This window comes from Salvelinus namaycush, chromosome 28, assembly GCF_016432855.1.
Source record: "Salvelinus namaycush isolate Seneca chromosome 28, SaNama_1.0, whole genome shotgun sequence".
Classification (NCBI taxonomy): domain Eukaryota; kingdom Metazoa; phylum Chordata; class Actinopteri; order Salmoniformes; family Salmonidae; genus Salvelinus; species Salvelinus namaycush.
In genome coordinates, this window is record NC_052334.1 from 44,788,365 (window position 1) to 44,803,911 (window position 15,547).

Here is a 15,547-nt window from a genome sequence, read left to right on the forward strand (position 1 = left end):
GTTGTGCACTGGGGTCTCCCACTCCTCTTTCTATTCTGGTTGAGCTAGTTTGCGCTGTTCTGTGACGGGAGTAGTACACAGCGTTGTACGAGATCTTCAGTTTCTTGGCAATTTCTCGCATGGAATAGCCTTCATTTCTCAGAACAAGAATAGACTGACGAGTTTCAGAAGAAAGGTCTTTGTTTCTGGCCATTTTGAGTCTGTTTGACAAATGCTGATGCTCTGGATCAGTGGTTCTCAACCCTGATCCTGGGGACCCAAAGGGGTGCACATTTTTGTTTGTTCCCTAGCACCACACACCTGATTCAAATCATCAAAGCCTGATGAGGAGTGGATTTGAATCAGGTGTGTAGTGCTAGGGCAAAAACAAAAATGAACCACTGATCTAGATACTCAACTAGTCTAAAGAAGGCCAGTTTTTTTTATTGCTTCTTTAATCAGAACAACAGTTTTCAGCTGTGCTAACATAATTGCAAAAATCACAATGATCAACGGTAGTTAGCAAACAAGAGGCAGGCAAAGCGCTACAGGTTACTCACAACCCAGAACTTCTAAAATTAAAAGGGAGTCCCATGTATTATTACTATTATTTGTTCAATGTTAATTCAGTTTAGTTATCATTATTGTAGCAGTAGAGGAGGAAAAGTAAGGCAAGTAACTTGAGTACATTTGTAGTTATGTATCAGTTTATAAAGCCTGGCTAGCATGGCTACTAAGTTAGGGAATTTGCCTCCAGGCCGCTTAACACCACCTTTTATTTAACCCCTTCCTCCCTTTCTCCTCTCCTGATGTTGGCCATAGAACTAGAATCACTAGAATGGACATTCAAGTTAAGGTTCTAGAGTGGGTGAAAGACCCCTCCCACCAGATCCCAATTCTATGATATTGTCCACTTGGCCTCATTTCTGATGTTTGGTGATTGAATCTACAGTATGCTTGTTGTGCCACAGACTTGGACGAGTGCCGCTCTCAGCCCTGCCATCCCCAGGCCACCTGCTCCAACACTCTGGGCTCCTTCCAGTGCCAGTGTCAACACAATTTCCAAGGAGACGGCTTCCAGTGTGTTCCTAGCAATGGTGATGCTCATTAAAACTGAAAGACTTCGTAGCAAACTAGATTAGCTTATGTGCCACACTGTCTCATATTGAAATCTAGTAGTTAGTGGCACTGTCTTCCAACAAGCTTTGAGTCACCATAGATATGGGAGTTAGGCTAGTTGTATTGAATCTTGTCTCAGGTCTTGTTTGCCATGTGTTTTTGTCCTCCAGTGCATCCGGAGCGCCCTAAGACACAGTGTGAGCAGCACAGAGACAGCCTGCAGGGTGGGCTGTCTCCCCGGGGGCCTCGGCCTGTTCCTGGAGGCCTTGCTCCGGGGGCCTTTGTCCCCCAGTGTGATGAGCAGGGTCAGTACAGAGCCCTGCAGTGCCACGGCTCCACAGGACACTGCTGGTGTGTGGACAGTAGGGGGCAGGAGAGAGCAGGGACCAGGACTTTGCCCAGAACTCCCCCCACCAACTGCGACGGACCAGGTGAGACCTGCTCAGAGACACAGCATATCACATGCACACACGTACTGAACACACTTTTCAAAGAGACAGCACTTAATTTTTAAAAATGTTTTCAATGGTGTGGAGCAAATGTGCTTTTCACACAAAGTTGAAAATAGTTCAACTTTTGTGTTGCTTCTCTCCGGTGGCGAACCTCACATTATTTCTCTGAGGAAAAAAGGCGATAGGATCAAGCGAGGAACACTGTGGTGTGTAGAGACTAGAAGAAGCGTAGGGCCTTTTTACACTAAGGAAATATGTGAAGTAAGATCTGCCTTACTTCAATGTCAGATTTGCTGTGTTTAAAAAGGCTCTGAGCACTGTTCATCCGGATCTTACGTCCCCAGTATGATCCATTGTCAGTTTGTTGTGTTAAACTCTTACGTTATCCCATCAAGTTTGTCTTTTGGTGAAACCTAAACTCTTCTGACCCCCACCTTTTGACTGTTGGATATTTCTAACTGACCGTCTCGATTCAGGTATATATAGCAACATTTGAAATTGTGTTTTTTACATTGGATAAAAGTAGAGACTCAGAGTTAGACAATGGTATATCATACACTACAGTTGAGGAACAATGGCAAAGTAAATATGCTTTGAAAGTTGATAAACTTGCTGCCTCACTTTTGAGAAAATGACCCTTGAATGTGTTTGTAAACCTTCTGGAGAGGTCTTCTTTGTCTACACCCATTCAGCACCCATTGTTCACACCCTCTTAAGCCTTAGCCCCACCCATCTCTTTAAGGATTCACATGTGAGGCCATGTACTAAACAACCAAAGATTTCAAGACTAAAGGCTGGTTTATATTACATCTCTCGACAGTTGGCCCAGTGACATCATGAACATTCTATTGTCATCCGACATCAAACTTGTCATTGTCGTTATGAAAACGTATAAACACAAAAACTACAGGCTGCATGACATCAGCAGCCTGGTGGTCCAAAATAGCATAACTAGTGTATTTTAACACCAATAAACTAATCTGTTTAAAAATGTACTTAGTATTTGTCAATCTAGCAAACCATGCAACTAAAAGCAACTTTCTAAACAATGTTTTGGTTTGTTTCTAGCTTGATAGCTAATGTTAGGTTAGCTGGCTAGCCAGTTCAAATAATGACCATATCATATAGCTGACAACGTCTTCACTTTAGCTCATTTGTCTTCATTATTACAGGAAAATAAACTCACAACATGATCATTATTTACAAGTTAATAGTGAGCCAATTATATAAAATAGCTTGCCATTGTGAGTGTGTCAAAATAGAAGCAGGGCATTCTACTGGAGAATATTAGAACTTGGACACTGTCTCGTAGGCCTAACGTTATCTCCTAATTTGACTTTGGTGCAGGTCATTTTGTTCTTCACAATACCATCTCTGGTAAACACATACTATATCAAATAAAATCTAAGTTTATTTGTCACATGCACAGGATACAGAAGGTGTAGTAAAATGGTTACTTGCATAGTGGAGTCTTTTGTTTAGACATGTAGCTAGCTAAACAATGAACCATATTCCCAACTCATAACGTTACTACCCTGCATGAATCTGCAGGTAGCTAACCAACCAGGTTTAATGTTCGCTAGCTAGCTAACATTAGGCTATAACTAGCAATGCAAATGGCTCTGAGATACGAATAATATTACTACACAGATCATACATGTAAAGTTAGCTAGCGAGCCAGCCAGCTAACGTTAGCTAGCTAACAGTGCGCTTTAACTTGAAATGAAAACGACTTTCTGACAAAATAAGAAATGTATAATATCTGAAAATGTAGCTAGCTAGACTATCTTACCCATATACATGGATGGATGCTTCTCCTTCTCTGTCACGGATGCCATGTTTGCCCTTAGTTTGAAGATGTAATCCGGAGACAGGTGTTTTATAAAACAGACTTCTGTATGTTCTCTCCCTCTGCATATTTTCAATCAAATGCCATAATGTTCTCCATCTCCTTAGCTAGCATACTCTAATTCCACCGGGCATTCCACTGATTTCAAAACTCAGTCCTCCAGAAAGTGGAGACCAACACTTTTCTACTACGTGATATATTTAAAAAAAAGCTGCGTTAGAAAGGATTACTTACACATACTGACCAGCTCATGTTATAGACATAAGCGTGCTACATGGCAGACCAATCCAAACTCATCTCTTGGCATGTCCAGCCCATCCATTATCTCAGCCAATCATGGCTAGCGGGTAGGTTCCTGTCTATTTCCGTGGCTAAACCAACTAGGCTCGTAATTTAACAATTGTATTCTTATTTACAGGTGGCATACAAGTTTGTTATTAAGGCACATGAAAGTTCACATGTTCCAGAAGGCATTTCTTCCAAAAAACGCATTTTGATTTAAAAAAAAGTTTACGTTCAAATGCCGCTCTTATGAAGTAGTGACGCGTGATATACGCCTAGTTTCCTGAAACTAGTCACATTTACTCTTTGGCAAAACCTGTTGACATATTCATCTAGACACTTTCTATTATAATCCTACTTATTAAAACCATCCAGCGATGATCTCCCTCTCTCTTGAACCTCATATACGATGTGTCCACATTGTCTGTAAGTGCTTATTTGTCTGAGAGAAGCAGTAATTGCCTCATTAAACATACTATACCAGTGGTACTAACTTCCAGATGCCACGACAGATTCAACACAGCTTTTGAAGGACTTGGGAAAATAAAGAAAAAATAGTTTTTTTTTTTACCCTGAGAGGGAAGTGTGGATGGGACCACTCACCAGATGGGGGTTTTCATCCACAAAGCTGTCAGGGAGAGTGAGAGGCCTCCTTGTCAAGGAAACACCAGTTAAGTGTTGACATCCCCTAGAAACTGTTTTTTCAAAAGGTCGAGGAATTTCTTTCTCGGCAGATGATGTTCCCTGCTGGAATCCATGTTATAACTACACTTTCCGATGGCTCATTGGTGATTTCAACTAATGTAATATCCCTATTTATTTTTGAAGAATATGACTTGTAGTTTAAAGGTAGACACAGCAATGCTTAAAGTAAACAGCAATATCGGGCCGATTTCCACACTGGATAACTTCTGGCTACTCAACATTTTTTAGGAAACTGATTGCCTCAAAGAAAATAAGTTAAGCAACTTAAATAGCTGAAGTGAGCAGTACTAGTATTTTGATTTCTCGATACATAAAAAACACTAGTTCAATTAAATATATATGGTGAAATGAACACGACATAATCTTTTTTTAAGTCAAAGTGTAACGAATATCGTCTGGTGCAGGAGAAGAGGACCAAAATGCAGCGTGGTAAGTGTTCATCATATTTTAATTTAAAACTGAACACTACACAAAATAACAACGATGAGAAAACGAAACAGTTCTGCTAGGTGAACAGACACTAAACAGAAAATAAACACCCACACCTAAAATGGGGAAAACAGGCTACCTAAATATGATTCTCAATCAGAGACAACGAACGACACCTGCCTCTGATTGAGAACCATACTATGCCAAACACATAGAAATAACACAACATAGAAAAAGGAACATAGACTACCCACCCCAACTCACGCCCTGTACAAACTAACACAAAGACATAAAAAAGGAACTAAGGTCAAAACGTGACAGTACCCCCCCCCCCCCCCCCCCCCCCAAAGGTGTGGACTCCGGCCGCAAAACCTGAACCTATAGGGGAGGGTCTGGGTGGGCGTCTGTCCGCGGTGGCGGCTCTGGCGCGAGACGTGGACCCCACTCCACCATAGTCTTTGCCCACTTAAGTGGCGCCTTTAGAGCGGCGACCCTCGCTGCTGACCTCGGACTGGGGACCCTTTCAGCGGGCCCCGAATAGATGGGAGACTCCGGCAGCGCCGGACAGGCGGGCGACTCCGGCGGTGCTGGAGTGAAGGGCGACTCTGGCAGCTCCGGAGTGAAGGGCGACTGGCAGCTCCTGACTGACGGGCGACTCTGGCAGCTCCTGACTGACGGGCGGCTCTGGCAGCTCCTGACTGACAGAGCCAAGTCACTTGGCTCTGTCATAACCTCACATGGTCTCTCCTATCATTGCTATGCAGACAACACACAATTAATCTTCTCCTTTCCCCCTTCTGATAACCAGGTGGCGAATCGCATCTCTGCATGTCTGGCAGACATATCAGTGTGGATGACGGATCACCACCTCAAGCTGAACCTCGGCAAGACGGAGCTGCTCTTCCTCCCGGGGAAGGACTGCCCGTTCCATGATCTCGCCATCACGGTTGACAACTCCATTGTGTCCTCCTCCCAGAGCGCTAAGAACCTTGGCGTGATCCTGGACAACACCCTGTCGTTCTCAACTAACATCAAGGCGGTGGCCCGTTCCTGTAGGTTCATGCTCTACAACATCCGCCGAGTACGACCCTGCCTCACACAGGAAGCGGCGCAGGTCCTAATCCAGGCACTTGTCATCTCCCGTCTGGATTACTGCAACTCGCTGTTGGCTGGGCTCCCTGCCTGTGCCATTAAACCCCTACAACTCATCCAGAACGCCGCAGCCCGTCTGGTGTTCAACCTTCCCAAGTTCTCTCACGTCACCCCGCTCCTCCGCTCTCTCCACTGGCTTCCAGTTGAAGCTCGCATCCGCTACAAGACCATGGTGCTTGCTTACGGAGCTGTGAGGGGAACGGCACCTCCGTACCTTCAGGCTCTGATCAGACCCTACACCCAAACAAGGGCACTGCGTTCATCCACCTCTGGCCTGCTCGCCTCCCTACCTCTGAGGAAGTACAGTTCCCGCTCAGCCCAGTCAAAACTGTTCGCTGCTCTGGCACCCCAATGGTGGAACAAACTCCCTCACGACGCCAGGACAGCGGAGTCAATCACCACCTTCCGGAGACACCTGAAACCCCACCTCTTTAAGGAATACCTAGGATAGGATAAAGTAATCCTTCTAACCCCCCCCCCCCCCCCCCCCCTAAAAGATTTAGATGCACTATTGTAAAGTGGCTGTTCCACTGGATATCATGAGGTGAATGCACCAATTTGTAAGTCGCTCTGGATAAGAGCGTCTGCTAAATGACTTAAATGTAAATGTGACGGGCGGCTCTGGCAGCTCCTGACTGACGGGCGGCTCTGGCAGCTCAGGACAGACGGGCGGCTCTGGCAGCTCAGAACAGACGGGCGAACCTGGAGGGAGGAGACGGAGAGACAGCCTGGTGCGTGGCGCTGCCACAGGACCCACCAGGCTAGGGAGACCTACAGGAGGCCTGGTGCTTGGAGGAGGCACCAGAAGGACCAGGCTGTGGGGGAGCACTGGAGCTCTGGTGCGCAGCCTTGGCACCACTTCTCAAGGCTGGATGACCACTTTAGCCCGGACCCTCCAGAGTGCAGGCACAGGTTGAACCGGGCTGTGGGTGAGCACTGGAGATCTGGTGCATACCACTCGCACCTCTCCCTTAGGCTCAACGCCTACATTCGCCCGGCATGAGCGGAGCGCAGGCATCGGAGACACAGCACGCAGAGCCGGCGCAGGATACCCTGGGCCGAAACGGCATACCGGAGACCAAACACGCTGAGCTGGCACAATACGCCCTGGCTGGATGCCCACTCTCGCATGACACTTGCGGGGGGCTGGCCTATAGCGCTTCGGGCTATGAGCGCGTACTGGTGACACCGTGCGCTCCACCGCATAACACGGTGCCTGACCAGTACAACGCTGTTTTCGGTAAGCACTGCTTTCGGTTGGCTCAGGTCTATCGCCTGATTCCGCCAATCTCCCCGTGTGCCTCCCCCCAAAATGTGTTGGGGGCTGCCTCTCGTGCCTGTTGCGCTGCCTTACTTCATATCGCCGCCGCTCAGCTTTCGCTGCCTCCAGTTCTTCTTTGGGGCGGCGATATTCCCCAGCCTGACTCCAGGGTCCCTTACCGTCCAATATCTCCTCCCATGTCCATTTCTCCAGATATCGCTGCCTCTTCTATATCACACTGCTTGGTCCTTTCTTGGTGGGTGATTCTGTCACGATCGTCTTAGTGAGGAGACCAAAGCGCAGCGTGATGTGAATACATCTTATTTAATGACAACTAAAGAACACTGAAACAAACTATACAAATAACAAATGACCGTGACGCTAATGATAACGAGTGCAGACATGCAACATCAACATAGACAATCACCCACAAACCAAACTGGTAAATGGCAACCTAAATAGGATCCCCAATCAGAGACAACGATTAACAGCTGCCTCTGATTGGGAACCAATCCAGGCCACCATAGTCCTACGTATGCCTAGATAACACACAACCTAGACATACAAAAACGCTAGACCAGACAAAAACACACATACCACCCTCGTCACACCCTGACCTAACCAAATAATAAAGAAAACAAAGATAACTAAGGTCAGGGCGTGACACTTTGTCCCCATGTGCAGTTGCAAACCGTAGTCTGGCTTTTTTTATGGCGGTTTTCGAGCAGTGGTTTCTTCTTTGCTGAGCGGCCTTTCAGGTTATGTCGATATAGGACTTGTTTTACTGTGGATATAGATACTTTTGTACCTGTTTCTTCCAGCATCTTCACAGGGTCCTCTGCTGTTGTTCTGGGATTGATTTGCACTTTTCGCACCAAAGTCCGTTCATCTCTAGGAGACAGAACGCGTCTTCTTCCTGAGCGGTATGATGGCTGTGTGGACCCATGGTGTTTATACTTGCGTACTATTGTTTGTACAGATGAGCATGGTACCTTCAGGCGTTTGGAAATTGCTCCCAAGTTAGAGAGCATCCAGGCAGGCCTTGAAATACATCCACAGGTACACCTCCAATTGACTCAAATGATGTCAATTAGCATATCAGAAGCTTCTAAAGCCATGACATAATTTTCTGGAATTTTCCAAGCTGTTTAAAGGCACAGTCAACTTAGTGTATGTAAACTTCTGACCCACTGGAATTGTGATACAGTGAATTATAAGTAAAATAATCTGTCTGTAAACAATTGTTGGAAAAATTACTTGTCATGCACAAATTAGATGTCCTACCCGACTTGCCAAAACTATAGTTTGTTAACAAGAAATTTGTGGAGTGGTTGAAAAACGAGTTTTAATGACTCAACCTAAGTGTATGTAAACTTCCGACTTCAACTGTACATTAGATATCTCATAAGGCCTTATTTTGAGGCCTATCTTTACCCTAATACAGTGGCCTGAAACTCATAATTTGCAGGCCACATCAGGTCTGCAAGTAGGGTTGCAAAATTCTGTTAATTTTCCCAGATATAAAAACAAATCCTGTTTGAAGGATTTCCAGGAATTTTCCAACTGCAATTTCTGTAAAATCTTGGAAAATTGCCATCATTTTGTGAATTGTAATTTAGGTTTAATTTATTTTACCCCTTTTTCTCCCCAATTTTGTGATTTTCAATTGGTAGTTAGTCTTTTCCCATCGCTGCAACTCACGTACGGACTCGGGAGAGGCGAAGGTCGAGAGCCATGCGTCCTCCGAAAGCCACAGTGCTTCTTGACACACTGCTGTCTTAACCCGGAAGCCAGCCGCACCAATGTGTCGGAGGAAACGACCGTGTCAGCGTGCATGCCCCCGGCCTGCCATAGGAGTTGCTAGAGCGCGATGCCGACAAGGACATCCCGGCCGGCCATATTCTCCCCTAACCCGGACGACGCTGGGCCAATTGTGCGTCGCCTCATGGGTCTTACGGTCGCGGCTGGCTGCGACACAACCCGGGATTGAACCCGGATCTGTAGTGACGCCTTAATCACTGCCATGCCTTAGATCGCTGCACCAACTCGGGAGGCCGTGAAATGTAATTTGTATTGGAATCCAGCCAGAGTTAAGATATCCAACAGTTTTTAAATTTTATATTCACCCACAACCTGCATTCATAATGACTGCCAGGGTTAGGAACAGTGGGAGGAGACCTAAGCCATTTAAACTGGAACAACCATTTCAGCAATGGATGCGAAAGTTCAAACTAAATGATTGGATTAGTTTAGAAAAAATTATGTAATTGATAATTGTGTAGCATAAGATTAATCAATACATCACTCAATGTACATGAATAAACACAGATATTAAAAACAGTTGTAAAAAAGTAGAGCATGTTGGGAAAGAATGTTAATTTGTTATCATATCTTTAAAAAATAGAGTTGGTTTGACTCCTCTCAGTGCCACATAAACATTTTAAATTCAACTTACTAGAATAATTTAAATTGGCACAACAACTAAGAGAATTGTGTCTCTGTCTGTGCGTGTGTGTCTGAGCACCCTTTACCTGTCTCTACAGATCACACTGAGAGGCCTAAGAGTCAATGTGAACACCACAGAGACAGTGTCCAGACGACCAGTCCTGAGGGGTACTCCATCGTGGAGGGTTTTGTACCCCAGTGCGATGAGCAGGGTCAGTACAGAGCACTGCAGTGTCACGGTTCTACAGGACACTGCTGGTGTGTGGACAACAGGGGGCAGGAGAGAGCAGGGACCAGGAAACCACCCGGTACTGGCCAGCCTAACTGTGATGAACCAGGTAAGAGTTTGAACTTTAATGACCCTCTCTGCTGATTTTTATGTGTCTTGCACACAGACACACTTTTGATGGCCTTACAGGAGTAGCATCCCACACTGACACCAATGCAGCAAATTCAGGGAGAAGTCTGACTGGGACTCAAACTCATGTCAGTCCAATACCTAAGTTATTACACTAAGTGTCCCAAACCTGTTGACAAGGTCGCTAGGTGTTGTACTAACGACCATACACTATACTAGATTTCGACCAATCCCATGGCCACTCGCAAAATCGGTTGTTCCAGCATTACTTTTGTTACGAATTGCATGTGGAGATGCACATTTTGTAAAATGTTAAAACAAAAATACCAAAATATGTAAAAACAATGGTTTAGACTGTACTGTATACCTTTATTTTCCAATGGCATATGTTCAAGCTCAATATATTCCTTGAGCCCGTTTGCTTTGTTATAATTAACTGTGGTGCATAGAGTGTAGATTTCTGGAAAATCATAAGCCAAAAAACTGCAAATCCCTATTTCCACTAGCCTTCCCATAGACATTAGCGAATGTTACTAAATCTACTAGCGGTAGCTAGCTGACAAGCTAACTGAAGCTAGCAAGCTTGGTAAGGAATACTGGATTTTGACTGGTCGCTGAACACAAGTTATGGATCTTTTAGTAGCTAGCTAATTAAGTTGCCATTTGGGCGACGTAAAAAAGTTCTCCCTATCCCCATTTCAATTTTACCTAGCCAGTTAGCTTGTTGGCGAGCTCCAGTTAACGCAACTGTGCTAGCTTTTGCGCTAGCTACCGAAGACAATACCTAGCATGCTACCACATGTAATAAACGATAATAAAGCAAACACCTTGACTCAAAGCTTGAGCATAGACATTTACTACCAGAATGAAAGGTATAATCCATTGCTTTGACATGTGGTCATTTTTTTACATTTAGTTTTACCAAGTTAGTCTTTTGTACCGGAAGTACCACCACAACCAATGTTTTGCAATGTATGATTGGGTTGATCAGTTCCCTAGTTTAACCCCTTACCTGTCTCTACAGATCTTCCTGAGAGGCCTAAGACTCACTGTGAGCAGCATAAAGACAGTGTCCAGACGATCAGTCCTGAGGGGTACCCTATCCCGGGGGTCTTTGTGCCTGAGTGCGATGAGCAGGGTCAATACAGAGCCCTGCAGTGCCATGGTTCCACAGGACACTGCTGGTGTGTGGACAGCAGGGGGCAGGAGAGAGCAGGGACCAGGAAAGGACCCGGCACTAGCCAGCCTAACTGTGATGAACCAGGTAGAAGTTGTAACTTTAATGACCCTCTCTGCTGATTTCTATGTGTCTTGCACACACACACACTTTTGATGGCCTTACAGGAGTAGCATCCCACACTGACACCAATGCAGCAAATTCAGGGAGAAGTCTGACTGGGACTCAAACTCATGTCAGTCCAATACCTACGTTATTACACTAAGTGTCCCAAACCTGTTGACAAGGTCGCTAGGTGTTGTACTAGCGACCATACACTATACTAGATTTCGACCAATCCCATGGCCACTCGCAAAATCGGTTGTTCCAGCATTACTTTTGTTTACGAATTGCATGTGGAGATACACATTTTGTAAAATGTAAAAGAAAATCAAAAATATGTAAACACAATGGTTTAGATTCTACTGTATACCTTTAATTTCCAATGGCATATGTTCAAGCTCAATATATTCCTTGAGCCCGTTTGCTTTGTTATAATTAACTGTGGTGCATAGAGTGTAGATTTCTGGAAAATCATAAGCCAAAAAACTGCAAATCCCTATTTCCACTAGCCTTCCCATAGACATTAGCGAATGTTACTAAATCTACTAGCGGTAGCTAGCTGACAAGCTAACTGAAGCTAGCAAGCTTGGTAAGGAATACTAGATTTTGACTGGTCGCTGAACACAAGTTATGGATCTTTTAGTAGCTAGCTAATTAAGTTGCCATTTGGGCGACGTAAAAAAGTTCTCCCTATCCCCATTTCAATTTTACCTAGCCAGTTAGCTTGTTGGCGAGCTCCAGTTAACGCAACTGTGCTAGCTTTTGCGCTAGCTACCGAAGACAATACCTAGCATGCTACCACATGTAATAAACGATAATAAAGCAAACACCTTGACTCAAAGCTTGAGCATAGACATTTACTACCAGAATGAAAGGTATAATCCATTGCTTTGACATGTGGTCATTTTTTTACATTTAGTTTTACCAAGTTAGTCTTTTGTACCGGAAGTACCACCACAACCAATGTTTTGCAATGTATGATTGGGTTGATCAGTTCCCTAGTTTAACCCCTTACCTGTCTCTACAGATCTTCCTGAGAGGCCTAAGACTCACTGTGAGCAGCATAAAGACAGTGTCCAGACGATCAGTCCTGAGGGGTACCCTATCCCGGGGGTCTTTGTGCCTGAGTGCGATGAGCAGGGTCAATACAGAGCCCTGCAGTGCCATGGTTCCACAGGACACTGCTGGTGTGTGGACAGCAGGGGGCAGGAGAGAGCAGGGACCAGGAAAGGACCCGGCACTAGCCAGCCTAACTGTGATGAACCAGGTAGAAGTTGTAACTTTAATGACCCTCTCTGCTGATTTCTATGTGTCTTGCACACACACACACTTTTGATGGCCTTACAGGAGTAGCATCCCACACTGACACCAATGCAGCAAATTCAGGGAGAAGTCTGACTGGGACTCAAACTCATGTCAGTCCAATACCTACGTTATTACACTAAGTGTCCCAAACCTGTTGACAAGGTCGCTAGGTGTTGTACTAGCGACCATACACTATACTAGATTTCGACCAATCCCATGGCCACTCGCAAAATCGGTTGTTCCAGCATTACTTTTGTTTACGAATTGCATGTGGAGATACACATTTTGTAAAATGTAAAAGAAAATCAAAAATATGTAAACACAATGGTTTAGATTCTACTGTATACCTTTAATTTCCAATGGCATATGTTCAAGCTCAATATATTCCTTGAGCCCGTTTGCTTTGTTATAATTAACTGTGGTGCATAGAGTGTAGATTTCTGGAAAATCATAAGCCAAAAAACTGCAAATCCCTATTTCCACTAGCCTTCCCATAGACATTAGCGAATGTTACTAAATCTACTAGCGGTAGCTAGCTGACAAGCTAACTGAAGCTAGCAAGCTTGGTAAGGAATACTGGATTTTGACTGGTCGCTGAACACAAGTTATGGATCTTTTAGTAGCTAGCTAATTAAGTTGCCATTTGGGCGACGTAAAAAAGTTCTCCCTATCCCCATTTCAATTTTACCTAGCCAGTTAGCTTGTTGGCGAGCTCCAGTTAACGCAACTGTGCTAGCTTTTGCGCTAGCTACCGAAGACAATACCTAGCATGCTACCACATGTAATAAACGATAATAAAGCAAACACCTTGACTCAAAGCTTGAGCATAGACATTTACTACCAGAGTGAAAGGTATAATCCATTGCTTTGACATGTGGTCATTTTTTTACATTTAGTTTTACCAAGTTAGTCTTTTGTACCGGAAGTACCACCACAACCAATGTTTTGCAATGTATGATTGGGTTGATCAGTTCCCTAGTTTAACCCCTTACCTGTCTCTACAGATCTTCCTGAGAGGCCTAAGACTCACTGTGAGCAGCATAAAGACAGTGTCCAGACGATCAGTCCTGAGGGGTACCCTATCCCGGGGGTCTTTGTGCCTGAGTGCGATGAGCAGGGTCAATACAGAGCCCTGCAGTGCCATGGTTCCACAGGACACTGCTGGTGTGTGGACAGCAGGGGGCAGGAGAGAGCAGGGACCAGGAAAGGACCCGGCACTAGCCAGCCTAACTGTGATGAACCAGGTAGAAGTTGTAACTTTAATGACCCCCTCCACTCTGTGTCTTGCACACAGACACACTTTTGATGGCCTTACAGGAGTAGCATCCCACACTGACACCAATGCAGCAAATTCAGGGAGAAGTCTGACTGGGACTCAAACTCGTGTCAGTCCAATACCTACGTTATTACACTAAGTAGGGCAGTTGCGGTGACCGTATTACCGCCACAACGGCGGTCACGAGCCATGAAGGCAGTCAAATTTCACATACCGTTTAGTCACGGGAATTAGGCTTCTCCAAACTCTGATGCTGCTGATGGTCATTAGTAGCCTACCAAACTTGCTAACTGAGTGATACTTCAGCACGCTATTGTCCCTCTAATCACTCTGACATCAATGCAAATGTGATCGGGAATCTAATCAAACACTTCATGAGCTGAAGTTGTGCAACATTTCTATAGGCTATGCAATTGCGTGAGAAAACATAATGATGGCCTCTACTAAAAATAGGAGGATCCCATCAGCTTTTTATAGACTAGGCCAGTGGTAACCAACCAGTCGATCGCGATCAACTTGTCGATCTCCAAGGCATTTCTAGTCGAACGCCAAACATTTCTGTAAAAAACCCAACGATAAAGCCTTGTGTTCCTATTTTTTTATATTAGTCTCGGGCTGTTGGTGGTAGGTGCAGCCAATTCAGCGTCCCTGCGCGCCGGGTAGGCAAACTGTTGCCATTTCATGTGTCTGAAGGTACAAACTCTGCCTTCCCGGTGGGCCTGGAGAGTTAATCAAGTGCACTATGCCATTGCTGGCCAATCAGATTGCTCAGATGACCGAGTCTGCATTAAAATTTCTAGCCCAGGGGTTCTGCTAGCGGAACACCCACAACATTCCGCTGAAAAGGCAGCGCGCGAAATTCAAAAATATATTTTTGAAATATGTAACTTTCACACATTAACAAGTCCAATACAGCAAATGAAAGATAAACATCTTGTTAATCTACCCATCGTGTCCGATTTTTAAAATGTTTTACAGCGAAAACACAACATATATTTATGTTAGATCACCACCAAATCCAAAAAACACACAGCCATTTTTCCCAGCCAAAGATAGTCACAAAAGCAGAAAGAGATAAAATGAATCACTAACCTTTGATAATCTTCATCAGATGACACTCATAGGACATCATGTTACACAATACATTTATGTTTTGTTCGATAATGTGCATATTTATATCCACAAATCTCGGTTTACATTGGCGCCATGTTCAGAAATGCCTCCAAAATATCTGGAGTAATTACAGAGAGCCACGTCAAATAACAGAAATACTCATCATAAACTTTGATGTAAGATACATGTTTTACATATAATTAAAGATACACTTGTTCTTAATGCAACCGCTGTGTCAGATTTTTTTGAAACTTTACGAAAAAAGCATACCATGCAATAATCTGAGACGGCGCTCAGAAATACACAACATTTCTCCGCCATGTTGGAGTCAACAGAAATACAAACTTACATCATAAATATTCCCTTACCTTTGATGATCTTTCATCAGAATGCAGTGCCAGGAATCCTAGTTCCACAATAAATCTTTGTTTTGTTCGATAATGTCCATTACTAGTGTCCAATTAGCTACTTTTGCTAGCACGTTTAGTTCACATGTCCAAACGCTGGCGCCGGTCCAGGCGAACTCGGACGAAAACTTCAAAA

At 44.5% G+C, this 15,547-nt stretch overlaps 1 protein-coding gene across 1 annotated transcript in view; it reads left to right on the forward strand.

Annotated features, from left to right (window-relative positions):
• Positions 1-15,547, forward strand: part of nid2a (nidogen 2a (osteonidogen)) — a 122,854-nt gene that overhangs the window by 76,599 nt on the left and 30,708 nt on the right. The window contains exons 12-17 of the mRNA XM_038967376.1: positions 951-1,076; positions 1,269-1,529; positions 9,772-10,011; positions 11,056-11,295; positions 12,338-12,577; positions 13,620-13,859. Coding sequence (XP_038823304.1) covers positions 951-1,076; positions 1,269-1,529; positions 9,772-10,011; positions 11,056-11,295; positions 12,338-12,577; positions 13,620-13,859 — 1,347 coding nt within the window. The remainder of the gene's footprint in view (positions 1-950; positions 1,077-1,268; positions 1,530-9,771; positions 10,012-11,055; positions 11,296-12,337; positions 12,578-13,619; positions 13,860-15,547) is intronic.